Source organism: Petromyzon marinus, chromosome 67 (genome assembly GCF_048934315.1).
Source record: "Petromyzon marinus isolate PM22_M1 ecotype Great Lakes invasive population chromosome 67, UKy_Petmar_22M1.pri1.0, whole genome shotgun sequence".
In the NCBI taxonomy this organism is placed as follows: Eukaryota; Metazoa; Chordata; class Hyperoartia; order Petromyzontiformes; family Petromyzontidae; genus Petromyzon; species Petromyzon marinus.
Window position 1 is genome coordinate 628055 of NC_133733.1, and position 16044 is coordinate 644098.

General features: G+C 50.1%; 1 protein-coding gene across 4 annotated transcripts in view; it reads right to left on the minus strand.

The window, feature by feature from the left end:
- Positions 1-16044, minus strand: part of LOC116956762 (cyclic AMP-dependent transcription factor ATF-6 beta-like) — a 48912-nt gene that overhangs the window by 27591 nt on the left and 5277 nt on the right. For all 4 annotated transcript variants that reach the window (XM_076054678.1, XM_076054679.1, XM_076054681.1 and 1 more), the window contains exons 3-8: positions 13529-13625; positions 12590-12708; positions 9468-9618; positions 4531-4689; positions 1528-1706; positions 955-1146 (exon numbers count right to left, since the gene is read on the minus strand). In XM_076054678.1, the coding sequence (XP_075910793.1) occupies positions 955-1146; positions 1528-1706; positions 4531-4689; positions 9468-9618; positions 12590-12708; positions 13529-13625 (897 nt within the window). The remainder of the gene's footprint in view (positions 1-954; positions 1147-1527; positions 1707-4530; positions 4690-9467; positions 9619-12589; positions 12709-13528; positions 13626-16044) is intronic.

Genomic DNA, 16044 nt, shown 5'->3' on the forward strand with positions numbered 1-16044 from the left:
AAAGTTGCAAGCGAGAATTTCATCATCGCTTGCGGCTGGGATTGGCATCATCCCCCACTCCTCCCGATGTCGAGGGGAAATGGGCGAGGTTTTGGACTGTGGCTCATGCAGCTGCAATGGCTGCTTTAGGTACGTGGTCCAGACCTCCCCAGAGACTCTGGCTGACAGAGGAGGTGTTCAGGATGGCTGAGAAAAAGTGACAGGTCCACTTTCACCATCTCCAGCATCCCCCCTAATGGAGCATCTTCGCCGACTGGAAACATTTAGGCTGGCCAGCCTATGATCCATCCTGGGTTTAACCAGGCTGGATTGTGTGAGCAGCTCACAAATCCTTGAAAGATCTGGGCAAGGTCCCATCAGTGAGCTCCTCCGGCAGGGAAGGGCTGCGTTGGCTGGGTCACGTAGCCCGCATGCCCAGCCACCGCATGCCGAAACAGCTTTTGTTCGGCCGGATAGAGGGGGCTAAACGGGCGCGGCACGGGCTAGAGAGATGGAGTGATGTGGTACAGGAGGACGTGGAGCTGAGTGGACTTGCCGATGACTGGTACCAGCGGTGTCAAGATCGGCCTCTGTGGAGGAGGCTCGTGAAAGACGCCTCTGGGCAGTTGGAGGCAGTCGCCCTCCAACAACAACGGAGGGCGGAGGAGCGACGCTCACAACAACGAGCGGAGCGCCGGGTGGCTAAAGCACAACAAGTTGGCACTGTGTCTGCGCGTGTACCTGTGTCTGCGCGCGTGCCCGTGTCTGCGCGTGTACCTGTGTCTGCGCGCGTACCCGTGTCTGCGCGTGTACCCGTGTCTGCGCGCGTGCCCGTGTCTGCGCGTGTGCCCGTGTCTGCGCGCGTACCCGTGTCTGCGTGTGTACCCGTGTCTGCGCGCGTACCCGTGTCTGCGCGTGTGCCCGTGTCTGCGCGTGTACCCGTGTCTGCGCGTGTGCCCGTGTCTGCGCGTGTACCTGCGCGAGCGCCAGCAGCTGAGCGAGCTGGCTGCGCAGCGCCGCGTTCTCGCGCCTCAGCGCCGCGTTCTCCCCCAGCGCCGCCTGCAGCTGCCCCTGCAGCTGCTGCAGCTGCTGCCGCTTGCGTGCTCGCGACTGGCACGCAGACTCCCGGTTCTTCATCATGCGCTGCTGCCGCCTCCACACTCGCTCCTGGCCGCGGGGGTGGGCGGGGGCAGGCGCGAGGGGTCACAAGCCACCGGTCAGGGGTCGCTGGTCAGGAGGGGTCACGATCCCACACGTTCAGCGACATCGCTCGTTCACCGCCTGTCCGAGTCACGAGCGCCGCGGGCGAATGGGTTTGCTCGCTCAGAGACTCGTGCAATATTCATAGAGACCCGTGCACACGCACGCACACGCACACACAGAAATTACTGATACAGAGGACACAGACGTACACAGAGACCCATAAACTCCCTCAGAGAGCCATAGAGACCTACAGACTCATCGCACAGAGACCCGCAGACCTGACGTGCGATCGCCCTTCGACACTTTGTGTACACGCCCACCGTGTCGGGAGAGGGGGTGACGTACGTCAGCGCCAGCGGGGGCGGAGGGGATAGGAGCCGCCGGTGCCGGCACTATGGGCTTGGCTCCCGATGCCGATGCCGGCACCACGACGTTCCTGGCGGTGATTGGGAGCGGCACGGACCCCACGCCGGAGCCGGCGGCAGGCAGCAGCTGGCTGGGGCACCGCAACACCACGGTGCGGGCTGTGACACGCACGCACACGAACACACACACACGCACGCACACGCACACGCACGCACACGAACACACACACGCACGCACGCACACGCACGCACACGCACACACACGCACGCACACGAACACACACACACGCACGCACACGCACGCACACGCACGCACACGCGCACACGCACGCACACGCACGCACACACACGCACACACACGCACACACACGCACACACGCGCACGCACACACGCTCTGTTTGATGAGTCTATGGGTCTCTGTGCGAGTCTATGGGTCTCTGTGTGAGTCTATGGGTCTCTGTGTGAGTCTGTGGGTCTCTGTGTGAGTCTATGGGTCTCTGTGTGAGTCTATGGGTCTCTGTGTGAGTCTGTGGGTCTCTGTGTGAGTCTATGGGTCTCTGTGCGAGTCTACGGGGCTCTGGGTGAATCTATGGGTCTCTGTGTGAGTCTATGGCTCTCTGTGTGAGTCTATGGGTATCTGTGTGAATCTATGGGTCTCTGTGTGAGTCTATGGTCTCTGTGTGAGTCTAAGGCTCTCTGTGTGAGTCTATGGGTCTCTGTGTGAGTCTGTGGGTCTCTGTGTGAGTCTATGGGTCTCTGTGTGAGTCTACAGGTCTCTGTGTGAGTCTATGGCTCTCTGTGTGAGTCTATGGGTCTCTGTGTGAGTCTGTGGGTCTCTGTGCGAGTCTATGGGTCTCTGTGTGAGTCTGCGGGTCTCTGTGTGAGTCTATGGGTATCTGTGTGAGTCTATGGGTCTGTGTGAGTCTCTGTGTGAGTCTACGGGTCTCTGTGTGAGTCTATGGGTCTCTGTGCGAGTCTATGGGTCTCTGTGTGAGTCTGTGGGTCTCTGTGTGAGTCTATGGGTCTCTGTGTGAGTCTACGGGGCTCTGTGTGAGTCTATGGGTCTCTGTGTGAGTCTATGGGTCTCTGTGTGAGTCTATGGGTCTCTGTGTGAGTCTATGGGTCTCTGTGTGAATCTATGGGTCTCTGTGTGAGTCGATGGTCTCTGTGTGAGTCGATGGTCTCTGTGTGAGTCTAAGGCTCTATGTGTGAGTCTATGGGTCTCTGTGTGAGTCTGTGGGTCTCTGTGTGAGTCTATGGGTCTCTGTGTGAGTCTGCGGGTCTCTGTGTGAGTCTATGGGTCTCTGTGTGAGTCTATGGGTATCTGTGTGAGTCTATGGGTCTGTGTGAGTCTCTGTGTGAGTCTACGGGTCTCTGTGTGAGTCTATGGGTCTCTGTGTGAGTCTACGGGTCTCTGTGTGAGTCGACGGGTCTCTGTGTGAGTCTGTGGGTCTCTGTGTGAGTCTATGGGTCTCTATGTGAGTCTATGGGTCTCTGTGTGAGTCTAAGGGTCTCTGTGTGAGTCTAAGGGTCTCTGTGTGAGTCTACGGGTCTCTTTGTGAGTCTACGGGTCTCTTTGTGAGTCTATGGGTATCTGTGTGAGTCTACAGGTCTCTGTGTGAGTCTAAGGCTCTCTGTGTGAGTCTATGGGTCTCTGTGTGAGTCAATGGTCTCTGTGTGAGTCGATGGTCTCTGTGTGAGTCTAAGGCTCTCTGTGTGAGTCTATGGGTCTCTGTGTGAGTCTGTGGGTCTCTGGTGAGTCTATGGGTCTCTGTGTGAGTCTACGGGTCTCTGTGTGAGTCTATGGGCCTCTGTGTGAGTCTGCGGGTCTCTGTGTGAGTCTATGGGTCTCTGTGTGAGTCTATGGGTATCTGTGTGAGTCTATGGGTCTGTGTCAGTCTCTGTGTGAGTCTACGGGTCTCTGTGTGAGTCTATGGGTCTCTGTGTGAGTCTACGGGTCTCTGTGTGAGTCTACGGGTCTCTGTGTGAGTCTGTGGGTCTCTGTGTGAGTCTATGGGTCTCTATGTGAGTCTATGGGTATCTGTGTGAGTCTACGGGTCTCTGTGTGAGTCTATGGGTCTCTGTGTGAGTCTATGGGTCTCTGTGTGAGTCTGTGGGTCTCTGTGTGAGTCTATGGGTCTCTGTGTGAGTCTGTGGGTCTCTGTGTGAGTCTACGGGTCTCTGTGTGAGTCTACGGGTCTCTGTGTGAGTCTGTGGGTCTCTGTGTGAGTCTATGGGTCTCTTTGTGAGTCTACGGGTCTCTTTGTGAGTCTACGGGTCTCTGTGTGAGTCTATGGGTATCTGTGTGAGTCTACGGGTCTCTGTGTGAGTCTATGGGTATCTGTGTGAGTCTACGGGTCTCTGTGTGAGTCTATGGGTCTCTGTGTGAGTCTATGGGTATCTGTGTGAGTCTACGGGTCTCTGTGTGAGTCTATGGGTCTCTGTGTGAGTCTATGGGTCTCTGTGTGATTCTGTGAGTCTCTGTGTGAGTCTATGGGTCTCTGTGTGAGTCTGTGGGTCTCTGTGTGAGTCTACGGGTCTCTGTGTGAGTCTATGGGTCTCTGTGTGAGTCTATGGGTCTCTGTGTGAGTCTATGGGTCTCTGTGTGAGTCTATGGGTCTCTGTGTGAGTCTATGGGTCTCTGTGTGAGTCTATGGGTCTCTGTGTGAGTCTATGGGTCTCTGTATGAGTCTACGGGTCTCTGTGTGGGTCTATGGGTCTCTGTATGAGTCTACGGGTCTCTGTGTGGGTCTATGGGTCTCTGTGTGAGTCTACGGGTCTCTGTGTGAGTCTATGGGTCTCTGTGTGGGTCTACGGGTCTCTGTGTGAGTCTACGGGTCTCTGTGTGAGTCTACGGGTCTCTGTGTGGGTCTATGGGTCTCTGTGTGAGTCTACGGGTCTCTGTGTGAGTCTATGGGTCTCTGTGTGAGTCTATGGGTATCTGTGTGAGTCTACGGGTCTCTGCGTGGCTGCAGGAGTCACCTGCTGGGCCCACCATCGCAGTAGTGCCGGTGCCGTGGGTGGCGGTGCGGCGTGGGCCGGCTGTGGCCGGAGCGAGGAGGGCAACCGGCGTCAGCAGCACGGGCAGAGGTGGCACGGGGCCAGCCGGTCCAGCCGGGCACCGTGGGAGAAGCAGGGGGCCTGGTGGAGGGTACGGTGGACAACCACACCACTGGTACACCACACAACTACACCACTTGTATACCACACAACTATACCACATGTACACCACACAACCACACCACGTGTACACAACACAACTACACCACGTGTACACCACACAACCACACCACGTGTACACCACACCACTTGTACACCACACAACTACACCACGTGTACACCACACAACTACACCACGTGTACACCACACAACCACACCACGTGTACACAACACAACTACACCACGTGTACACCACACAACCACACCACGTGTACACCATACCACTTGTACACCACACAACCACACCACGTGTACACCACACAACCACACCACGTGTACACCATACCACTTGTACACCACACAACCACACCACGTGTACACAACACAACCACACCACTTGTACACCACACAACCACACCACGTGTACACCACACAACTACACCACTTGTACACCACACAACCACACCACTTGTACACCACACAACCACACCACTTGTACACAACACAACTACACCACGTGTACACCACACAACCACACCACGTGTACACCACACAACTACACCACTTGTACACCACACAACCACACCACTTGTACACCACACAACCACACCATTTGTACACAACACAACTACACCACTTGTATACCACACAACCACACCACTTGTATACCACACAACTACACCACGTGTACACCACACAACTACACCACTTGTATACCACACAACCACACCACGTGTACACAACACAACTACACCACGTGTACACAACACAACTACACCACGTGTATACCACACAACCACACCACGTGTACACCACACAACCACACCACGTGTACACAACACAACCACACCACGTGTATACCACACAACTACACCACGTGTACACCACACAACCACACCACTTGTATACCACACACCCACACCACTGGTACACCACACAACCACACCACTTGTACACCACACAACCACACCACTTGTACACCACACAACCACACCACTTGTACACCACACAACCACCCACTTGTATACCACACAACTACACCACGTGTATACAACACAACCACACCACTGGTACACCACACAACCACACCACTTGTACACAACACAACCACACCACTTGTACACCACACAACTACCCAACTTGTACACAACTACACCACTTGTATACCACACAACTACACCACGTGTACACAACACAACTACACCACTTGTACACAACACAACCACACCACTTGTACACAACACAACCACACCACTTGTATACCACACAACTACACCACGTGTACACAACTACACCACTTGTATACCACACAACTACACCACGTGTACACCACACAACTACACCACTTGTACACAACACAACTACACCACTTGTACACAACACAACCACACCACTTGTATACCACACAACTACACCACTTGTATACCATACAACTACACCACGTGTACACCACACAACTAAACCACGTGTACACCACACAACTACACCACGTGTATACCACACAACTACACCACTTGTACACAACACAACTACACCACTTGTATACCACACAACCAAACCACTGGTACACCACACAACCACACCACTTGTATACCACACAACTACACCACGTGTATACCACACAACTACACCACGTGTACACCACACAACTACACCACGTGTATACCACACAACTACCCCACTTGTATACAACACAACCACACCACTTGTATACCACACAACTACACCTCGTGTACACCACACAACTACACCACTTGTATACCACACAACTACACCACGTGTACACCACACAACCACACCACGTGTATACCACACAACTACACCACTTGTACACCACACAACTACACCACGTGTATACCACACAACTACACCACGTGTACACCACACAACCACACCACGTGTATACCACACAACTACACCACTTGTACACCACACAACTACCCCACGTGTATACCACACAACTCTACTCCACTTGTACACCACACAACTACACCACGTGTACACCACACAACTACACTTGTATACCACACAACTACACCACTTGTATACCACACAACTACACCACTTGTACACAACACAACTACACCACGTGTATACCACACAACTACACCACTTCTATACCACACAACTACACCACGTGTATACCACACAACTACACCACTTGTATACCACACAACTACACCACTTGTACACAACACAACTACACCACGTGTATACCACACAACTACACCACTTCTATACCACACAACTACACCACGTGTACACCACACAACTACACCACGTGTATACCACACAACTACACCACGTGTACACCACACAACTACACCACTTGTACACCACACAACTACACCACTTGTACACCACACAACCACACCACTTGTACACCACACAACCACACCACTTGTACACAACACAACTACACCACGTGTGTACCACACAACCACACCACTTGTACACAACACAACCACACCACGTGTATACCACACAACTACACCACTTCTATACCACACAACTACACCACGTGTATACCACACAACTACACCACTTGTACACAACACAACTACACCACGTGTATACCGCACAACTACACCACGTGTACACAACACAACTACACCACGTGTATACCACACAACTACACCACTTGTACACCACACAACTACACCACGTGTACACCACACAACTACACTTGTATACCACACAACTACACCACTTGTATACCACACAACTACACCACTTGTACACAACACAACTACACCACGTGTATACCACACAACTACACCACTTCTATACCACACAACTACACCACGTGTATACCACACAACTACACCACTTGTATACCATACAACTACACCACGTGTACACCACACAACTAAACCACGTGTACACCACACAACTACACCACGTGTATACCACACAACTACACCACTTGTACACAACACAACTACACCACTTGTATACCACACAACCAAACCACTGGTACACCACACAACCACACCACTTGTATACCACACAACTACACCACGTGTATACCACACAACTACACCACGTGTACACCACACAACTACACCACGTGTATACCACACAACTACACCACTTGTATACAACACAACCACACCACTTGTATACCACACAACTACACCTCGTGTACACCACACAACTACACCACTTGTATACCACACAACTACACCACGTGTACACCACACAACCACACCACGTGTATACCACACAACTACACCACTTGTACACCACACAACTACACCACGTGTATACCACACAACTACACCACGTGTACACCACACAACCACACCACGTGTATACCACACAACTACACCACTTGTACACCACACAACTACACCACGTGTATACCACACAACTCTACTCCACTTGTACACCACACAACTACACCACGTGTACACCACACAACTACACTTGTATACCACACAACTACACCACTTGTATACCACACAACTACACCACTTGTACACAACACAACTACACCACGTGTATACCACACAACTACACCACTTCTATACCACACAACTACACCACGTGTATACCACACAACTACACCACTTGTATACCACACAACTACACCACTTGTACACAACACAACTACACCACGTGTATACCACACAACTACACCACTTCTATACCACACAACTACACCACGTGTACACCACACAACTACACCACGTGTATACCACACAACTACACCACGTGTACACCACACAACTACACCACTTGTACACCACACCACTTGTACACCACACAACCACACCACTTGTACACCACACAACCACACCACTTGTACACAACACAACTACACCACGTGTGTACCACACAACCACACCACTTGTACACAACACAACCACACCACGTGTATACCACACAACTACACCACTTCTATACCACACAACTACACCACGTGTATACCACACAACTACACCACTTGTACACAACACAACTACACCACGTGTATACCGCACAACTACACCACGTGTACACAACACAACTACACCACGTGTATACCACACAACTACACCACTTGTGTACCACACAACCACACCACTTGTACACCACACAACTACACCACTTGTATACCACACAACTACACCACGTGTACACCACACAACCACACCACTTGTACACCACACAACCACACCACGTGTATACCACACAACTATACCACTTGTATACCACACAACTACACCACGTGTACACCACACAACCACACCACGTGTATACCACACAACTACACCACTTGTACACCACACAACTACACCACGTGTATACCACACAACTACACCACGTGTACACCACACAACCACACCACGTGTATACCACACAACTACACCACTTGTACACCACACAACTACACCACGTGTATACCACACAACTATACCACTTGTATACCACACAACTACACCACTTGTATACAACACAACCACACCACTTGTATACCACACAACCACACCACTTGTATACAACACAACCACACCACTTGTATACCACACAACCACACCACTTGTACACCATACAACTACACCACGTGTATACCACACAACTACACCACTTGTACACAACACAACCACACCACTTGTACACCACACAACCACACCACTTGTACACCACACAACCACACCACTTGTACACCACACAACCACACCACTTGTATACCACACAACTACACCACTTGTATACTACACAACCACACCACACCACCCGTGGTGTCCGTGCGGTGCAGTGCCGTGCCGCTCACCACCGGTGCGCGTGGCCGGACCACGCGGCTCCTCTGTCCGGAGTGCGGCGATTGCTGAGTTGGCGGCAACGGTGGTGGGGAGCGGTGACGGACACGGCACGTCGCCCGGCAAGGTGGGCGGGGTGGGCGGGAAGCTCTCCCTCTTCACGTCCTGGCGGGCACAGCACCGCGCGTTCACGTGCGAAATGTACTACACTACACTATACACTACACTATACACTACACTATACACTACACACTATACACTACACTATATACTACACTATACACTATACACTACACTATACACTATATACTACACTATACACTACACTATACACTACACTATACACTACACTATATACTACACTATACACTATACACTACACTATACACTACACTATACACTACACTATACACTACACACTATACACTACACTATATACTACACTATACACTATACACTACACTATACACTATATACTACACTATACACTACACTATACACTACACTATACACTACACTATATACTACACTATACACTATACACTACACTATACACTACACTATACACTACACTATACACTACACACTATACACTACACTATATACTACACTATACACTATACACTACACTATACACTATATACTACACTATACACTACACTATACACTACACTATACACTACACTATATACTACACTATACACTATACACTACACTATACACTATATACTACACTATACACTACACTATACACTACACTATACACTACACTATACACTATATACTACACTATACTCTACACTACACACTATATACTACACTATACACTACACACTACACTATACACTACACTATACACTATATACTACACTATACACTATACACTACACCATACAGTACAACGTATACTACACCATACATTACACTGTATACTACACTATATACTACACTATACACTATACACTACACCATACAGTACAACATATACTACACCATACACTACACTATATACTACACTATATACTACACTATACACTACACTACACAATATATACTACACTATACACTACACTATACACTACACCATATACTACACTACACTATACACTACACTATACACTACACCATACAGTACACCATATACTACACCATACACTACACTATATACTACACTATATACTACACTATACACTACACTATACACTATATACTACACTATACACTACTATACTACACTACACACTATACACTACACTATACACTATATACTACACTATACACTACACACTACACTATACAGTACACTATGCTATATACACTACACTATACACTGCTATACACTACGCTATACACTGCTATACACTACACACTGCTATACACTACACTATACAATGCTATACACTACACCATACACTACACTATACACTGCTATATACTACAATATACTATGTACACTACACTATACACTGCTATACACTACACTATACACTACACATTGCTATACACTACATACTACACTATACACTACACACTACATACTACACTATAAACTACACTATACACTGCTATAAACTACACTATACACTACACTATACACCACACTATACACTACACTATACACCATACTATATACAATACACTACTTCTGGCTAGCCATTAAACAAAGACGGCCATCACATCGCGCGCTTCCAGATGCTCGCCTTCTGCGGCCGTCTGGAATGCTCTTGCATTCTGATATTAGGAAGCCATTGGAGCTATGCTGCACTTTCACATCGTTCTAGATTGACAAACTCGTTAATTTAGCACTGCTACTGCTTGTTGTCCTTGTTGTTGTGTTTCGTTTGTTGTCACTCAATCTTCATTTGAAGCTTTCGTGAATGCAGAGATCCATACTCTTTGGTTCTTTCAGTAAAGTCACGCAGTAGGTAGAAAATAAAAATGCATCACGACATTGCGATCGCAACGCCAGCAATCGTCATCAGGCGGTTGGCTACGTACGGTGCCGAAGAAGTTCAACGTACCGTGTGCGTACATACAGCCACGGAACGGTGAAGCACGCACTTGTGTGTGCGCCTGTGTGTGTGCACGTGTGTGTGTGTGTGCGCCTGTGTGTGCGTGCACGTGTGTGTGCGTGCACGTGTGTGTGTGTGTGCACGTGTGTGTGTGTGCGCCTGTGTGTGTGTGCACGTGTGTGTGTGTGTGCACGTGTGTGTGTGTGTGTGTGCGCCTGTGTGTGCGTGCACGTGTGTGTGCGTGCACGTGTGTGTGTATGTGCACGTGTGTGTGTGCGCCTGTGTGTGTGTTTGCACGTGTGTGTGTGCACGTGTGTGTTTGCACGTGTGTGTGTGTGCACGTGTGTACACCTGTGTGTGTGTGTGCACGTGTGTGTGCGCCTGTGTGTGTGCGCCTGTGTGTGTGCGCACATGTGTGTGCGTGCGTGTGTGTGCGTTTAGTGCGCGTGTGCACGTGTGTAGGCGCGCGCGTGTGTGTGCATGTGTGTGTGCGTTTAGTGTGCGCGAGTGTGCGTGTGTGTGCATGTGTGTGTGCGTGTGTTGGCACAGTAGGGGGCACAGGTGGTGCATCAGCCAGTCATCTCAGTCAGTCGACCCGTGGCACCTGGGTCTGCCCCGTGACCACCTGCCAGCGGGCGTTCGACACTTCACGTGGCCTCAGGGTGCACATAGCCTGGCACAAGCGTCGTGGTGACGTCACCGCCACTTAGTGGCGAATGGCGGTTGTTGTTGTTGTTGTGTGTGCATGTGTGTGTGCGTTTAGTGTGCGCCAGTGGGGAGCGGTGGTGCAGCGGTTAGCGCAGCTTCGCTATGAACCCGGCGACCCGGGCTCGGGTTCGAGTCCTGGTCACGGCCAACACCGGTGACGATAATCCGGACCGGTCCCGGGCCTCCCCTAGGTCGACTCGGCCTCAGATCAGTACCCGGCGCGGTGTGCAAACGTCGCCACTGGGGAGACAAAGGCGGCCGGGCGTGGTGCTGGCCACCCCACCCCCCTCGTGTGCCGCAGTTTCCGGCCTTCGCAGGCGCTACTGCTGCTGCTGCTGCTCGCCGCTGACAGTGCTCTCCCCGACGATCTGCGCGGGCGACACGTGGGGGAGGTTTGTCGCTGTGCGAGCCCTCACCTCGGGCCCCAGAGTGCCAATGGAGGCCGGGGAGCCGAGGCACCCCGAGTCCGGTGAGGATGGCCCCGGATCCTCCTTCTCCTCCTCCTTCACCTCCTTCACCTCCTTCACCTCCGCGTCTGTGAGCGGTAAAGGCGCAGCCCCTGCAACTGCTCGCTCACAGCTCCTGCGACTACTGGCAGGGAGAAGAGGCTCCCCTACAAGAGGCTCCCCTACAACAGACTCCCCTACAAGACGCTCCCCTACAAGAGGCTCCCATACAAGAGACTCTCCTACAAGAGGCTCCCATACAAGAGACTCCCCTACAAGACGCTCCCCTACAAGAGGCTCCCATACAAGAGACTCCCCTACAAGAGGCTCCCATACAAGAAGCTCCCCTACAAGAGGCTCCCCTACAAGAGGCTCCCCTACAAGAGGCTCCCCTACAAGAGGCTCCCCTACAAGAGACTCCCCTACAAGAGGCTCCCCTACAAGAGTCTCCCCTACAAAAGGCTCCCCTACAAGAGACTCCCCTACAAGAGACTCCCCTACAAGAGGCTCCCATACAAGAGGCTCCCCTACAAGAGGCTCCCCTCCAAGAGGCTCCCCTACAAGAGGCTCCCCTACAAGAGGCTCCCCTACAAGAGGCTCCCCTAGACGCAGGCCTTGGGATCCCCTCTGGAGCATCACCTCCCTCCACTCTCGCGTGCCTCCACCCCACGTCACCCCCCCCCCCCACGTCACCCCCCCCCCACGTCACCCCCCCCCCCACGTCACCCCCCCCCACGTCACCCCCCCCCCCACGTCACCCCCCCCTCCCCCCACGTCACCCCCCCCCCACGTCACCCCCCCCCACGTCACCCCCCCCACATCACCCCCCCCCACGTCACCCCCCCCCCACGTCACCCTACCCCCACGTCACCCCCCCCCCCACGTCACCCGCCCCCCACGTGCCCCCACCAGTGAAGATTTGCTTGTAGATGTCGCTCCACGGTTCCGCTACGTCAGCAGCAGCAGCAGCCAGCGCCTCCATGTCCAGCTCCACGTCCTCCTCCAGCTGGGGGTGTGGGGGGGTGGGGGGGGTGTGGGGAGGGGGGTGTGGGGGGGGGGTGCGAGGGGATGACACGTGACACCACGTGACACCACGTGACACCACGTGACACCACGTGTCACCACGTGACACCACGTGTCACCACGTGACACCACGTGACACCACGTGACACGCAAGCCCCGAGGTGCGTGATTGTTGGCGTCTCATTGTCCTGCGCATCAACACCGGCCCTGGTCCTCTCCTAGGTCGACTCGGCCTCAAATGTGAGTGGTGCTGGCCGGCCACTCCCTGTAGTGTGCCGTTCCAGCCTTCACAGGCGCTGCTGCTACTTGCTAATAGGCAAGGCCGTAATTATAATACACATTGGGGAGGGACACACACACACACCTCCCCCCCCAACATATTGCTATATAAATAATTGCTACGCTATGTAAATAAAGATAACAATTTGCTAAACCTTGGCCACAATATCTGGACTTGTATTCATTTTAATCAATGCATCGATTTCTGTGTATATGATTGTGGTTATGGTTGTTACTTTAGTCATCCCTAATCTCTGCCATTACATACAATGAAACAAGAAATGGTAGAAAAGTAAAAAGAGCGGTGCAAATACAATAACACTTTCACACGTAAGCAGCAGGCTTTCGCGACCAATATCATTCATAATAAAGGTTTTGGGTTAGATCGCGTCATTTTATAAATGCTGATTGGCCGTGTCGGGTGGTGGAGGGTTACGACACATTTATAAATAACGCGATCTAACCCAAAAACCTTTATTATGTACAATAACACTTTCAGACACTATCGTTAAAAATACATACAAAGTCCATCCTAAGTGTTAGTGAATTTTTAAATATTTCAGGCGGGAAATTAGTTTTCAAATGTCGATATTTTTCAAATGTCGATATTTTTCAAGTGTCGATATTTTTCAAGTGTCGATATTTTTTAAATGTAGATATTTTTCAAATGTAGATATTTTTCAAGTGTCGATATTTTTCAAATGTAGATATTTTTCAAATGTAGATATTTTTCAAGTGTCGATATTTTTCAAATGTCGATATTTTTTAAATGTCGATATTTTTCAAATGTCGATATTTTTCAAATGTAGATATTTTTCAAATGTCGATATTTTTCAAATGTCGATATTTTTCAAATGTAGATATTTTTCAAATGTAGATATTTTTCAAATGTAGATATTTTTCAAATGTAGATATTTTTCAAGTGTCGATATTTTTCAAATGTAGATATTTTTCAAATGTAGATATTTTTCAAATGTAGATATTTTTCAAGTGTCGATATTTTTCAAATGTAGATATTTTTCAAGTGTCGATATTTTTCAAATGTAGATATTTTTCAAATGTAGATATTTTTCAAATGTAGATATTTTTCAAATGTAGATATTTTTCAAGTGTCGATATTTTTCAAATGTAGATATTTTTCAAATGTAGATATTTTTCAAATGTAGATATTTTTCAAATGTAGATATTTTTCAAATGTCGATATTTTTCAAATGTAGATATTTTTCAAATGTAGATATTTTTCAAATGTAGATATTTTTCAAATGTAGATATTTTTCAAATGTAGATATTTTTCAAGTGTCGATATTTTTCAAATGTAGATATTTTTCAAGTGTCGATATTTTTCAAATGTAGATATTTTTCAAATGTCGATATTTTCAAATGTAGATATTTTTCAAATGTAGATATTTTTCAAATGTCGATATTTTTCAAATGTCGATATTTTTCAAATGTAGATATTTTTCAAATGTCGATATTTTTCAAATGTAGATATTTTTCAAATGTAGATATTTTTTCTGGGTTGGCACCGCCAGACACCCTGGAAGATTTGGTCCCCCTCCCCAATGCCGACTCCACAGCTACGGCCTTGCTAACAGCACTTGCCCCTACGGTCTATCAAGGCTACACAATGGGCGGGTGGGACCTCTGTCTTTGTGTCTACGGGGAGCGGCGGCACAGCAGTTCGCCTGCCGCACAACCAACCCAGCGGCCCAAAGTTAAATCATCGCTCGCGACTACCGCCACCGACGACGGTTATCCGAACCGGTCCTGGGCTTCCCACCACCACCCCTCACCCGCCCGAGGTCGACTCAAGTGATGAATTGGCGTGGTGACAATCGCCAATGGGGATGCAAAGGAGGCCGGGAAGGGTCCTGGCCGCACGAACACCGTCGTGTGCGCCACAGTGCCGGCCTTCGTAGGCGCTGCTGCTGCTGCTGCTGCTACTGCAGCTGCTACTACTGCTGCTACTACTGCTGCAGCTGCTGCTGCTGCAGCTGCTCCTGCAGCTGCTGCTGCTACTGCTGCTGCTACTGCAGCTGCTACTGCAGCTGCTACTACTACTGCTGCTACTGCTGCTGCTACTACTGCTACTGCTGCTGCTACTGCTGCTGCTACTGCAGCTG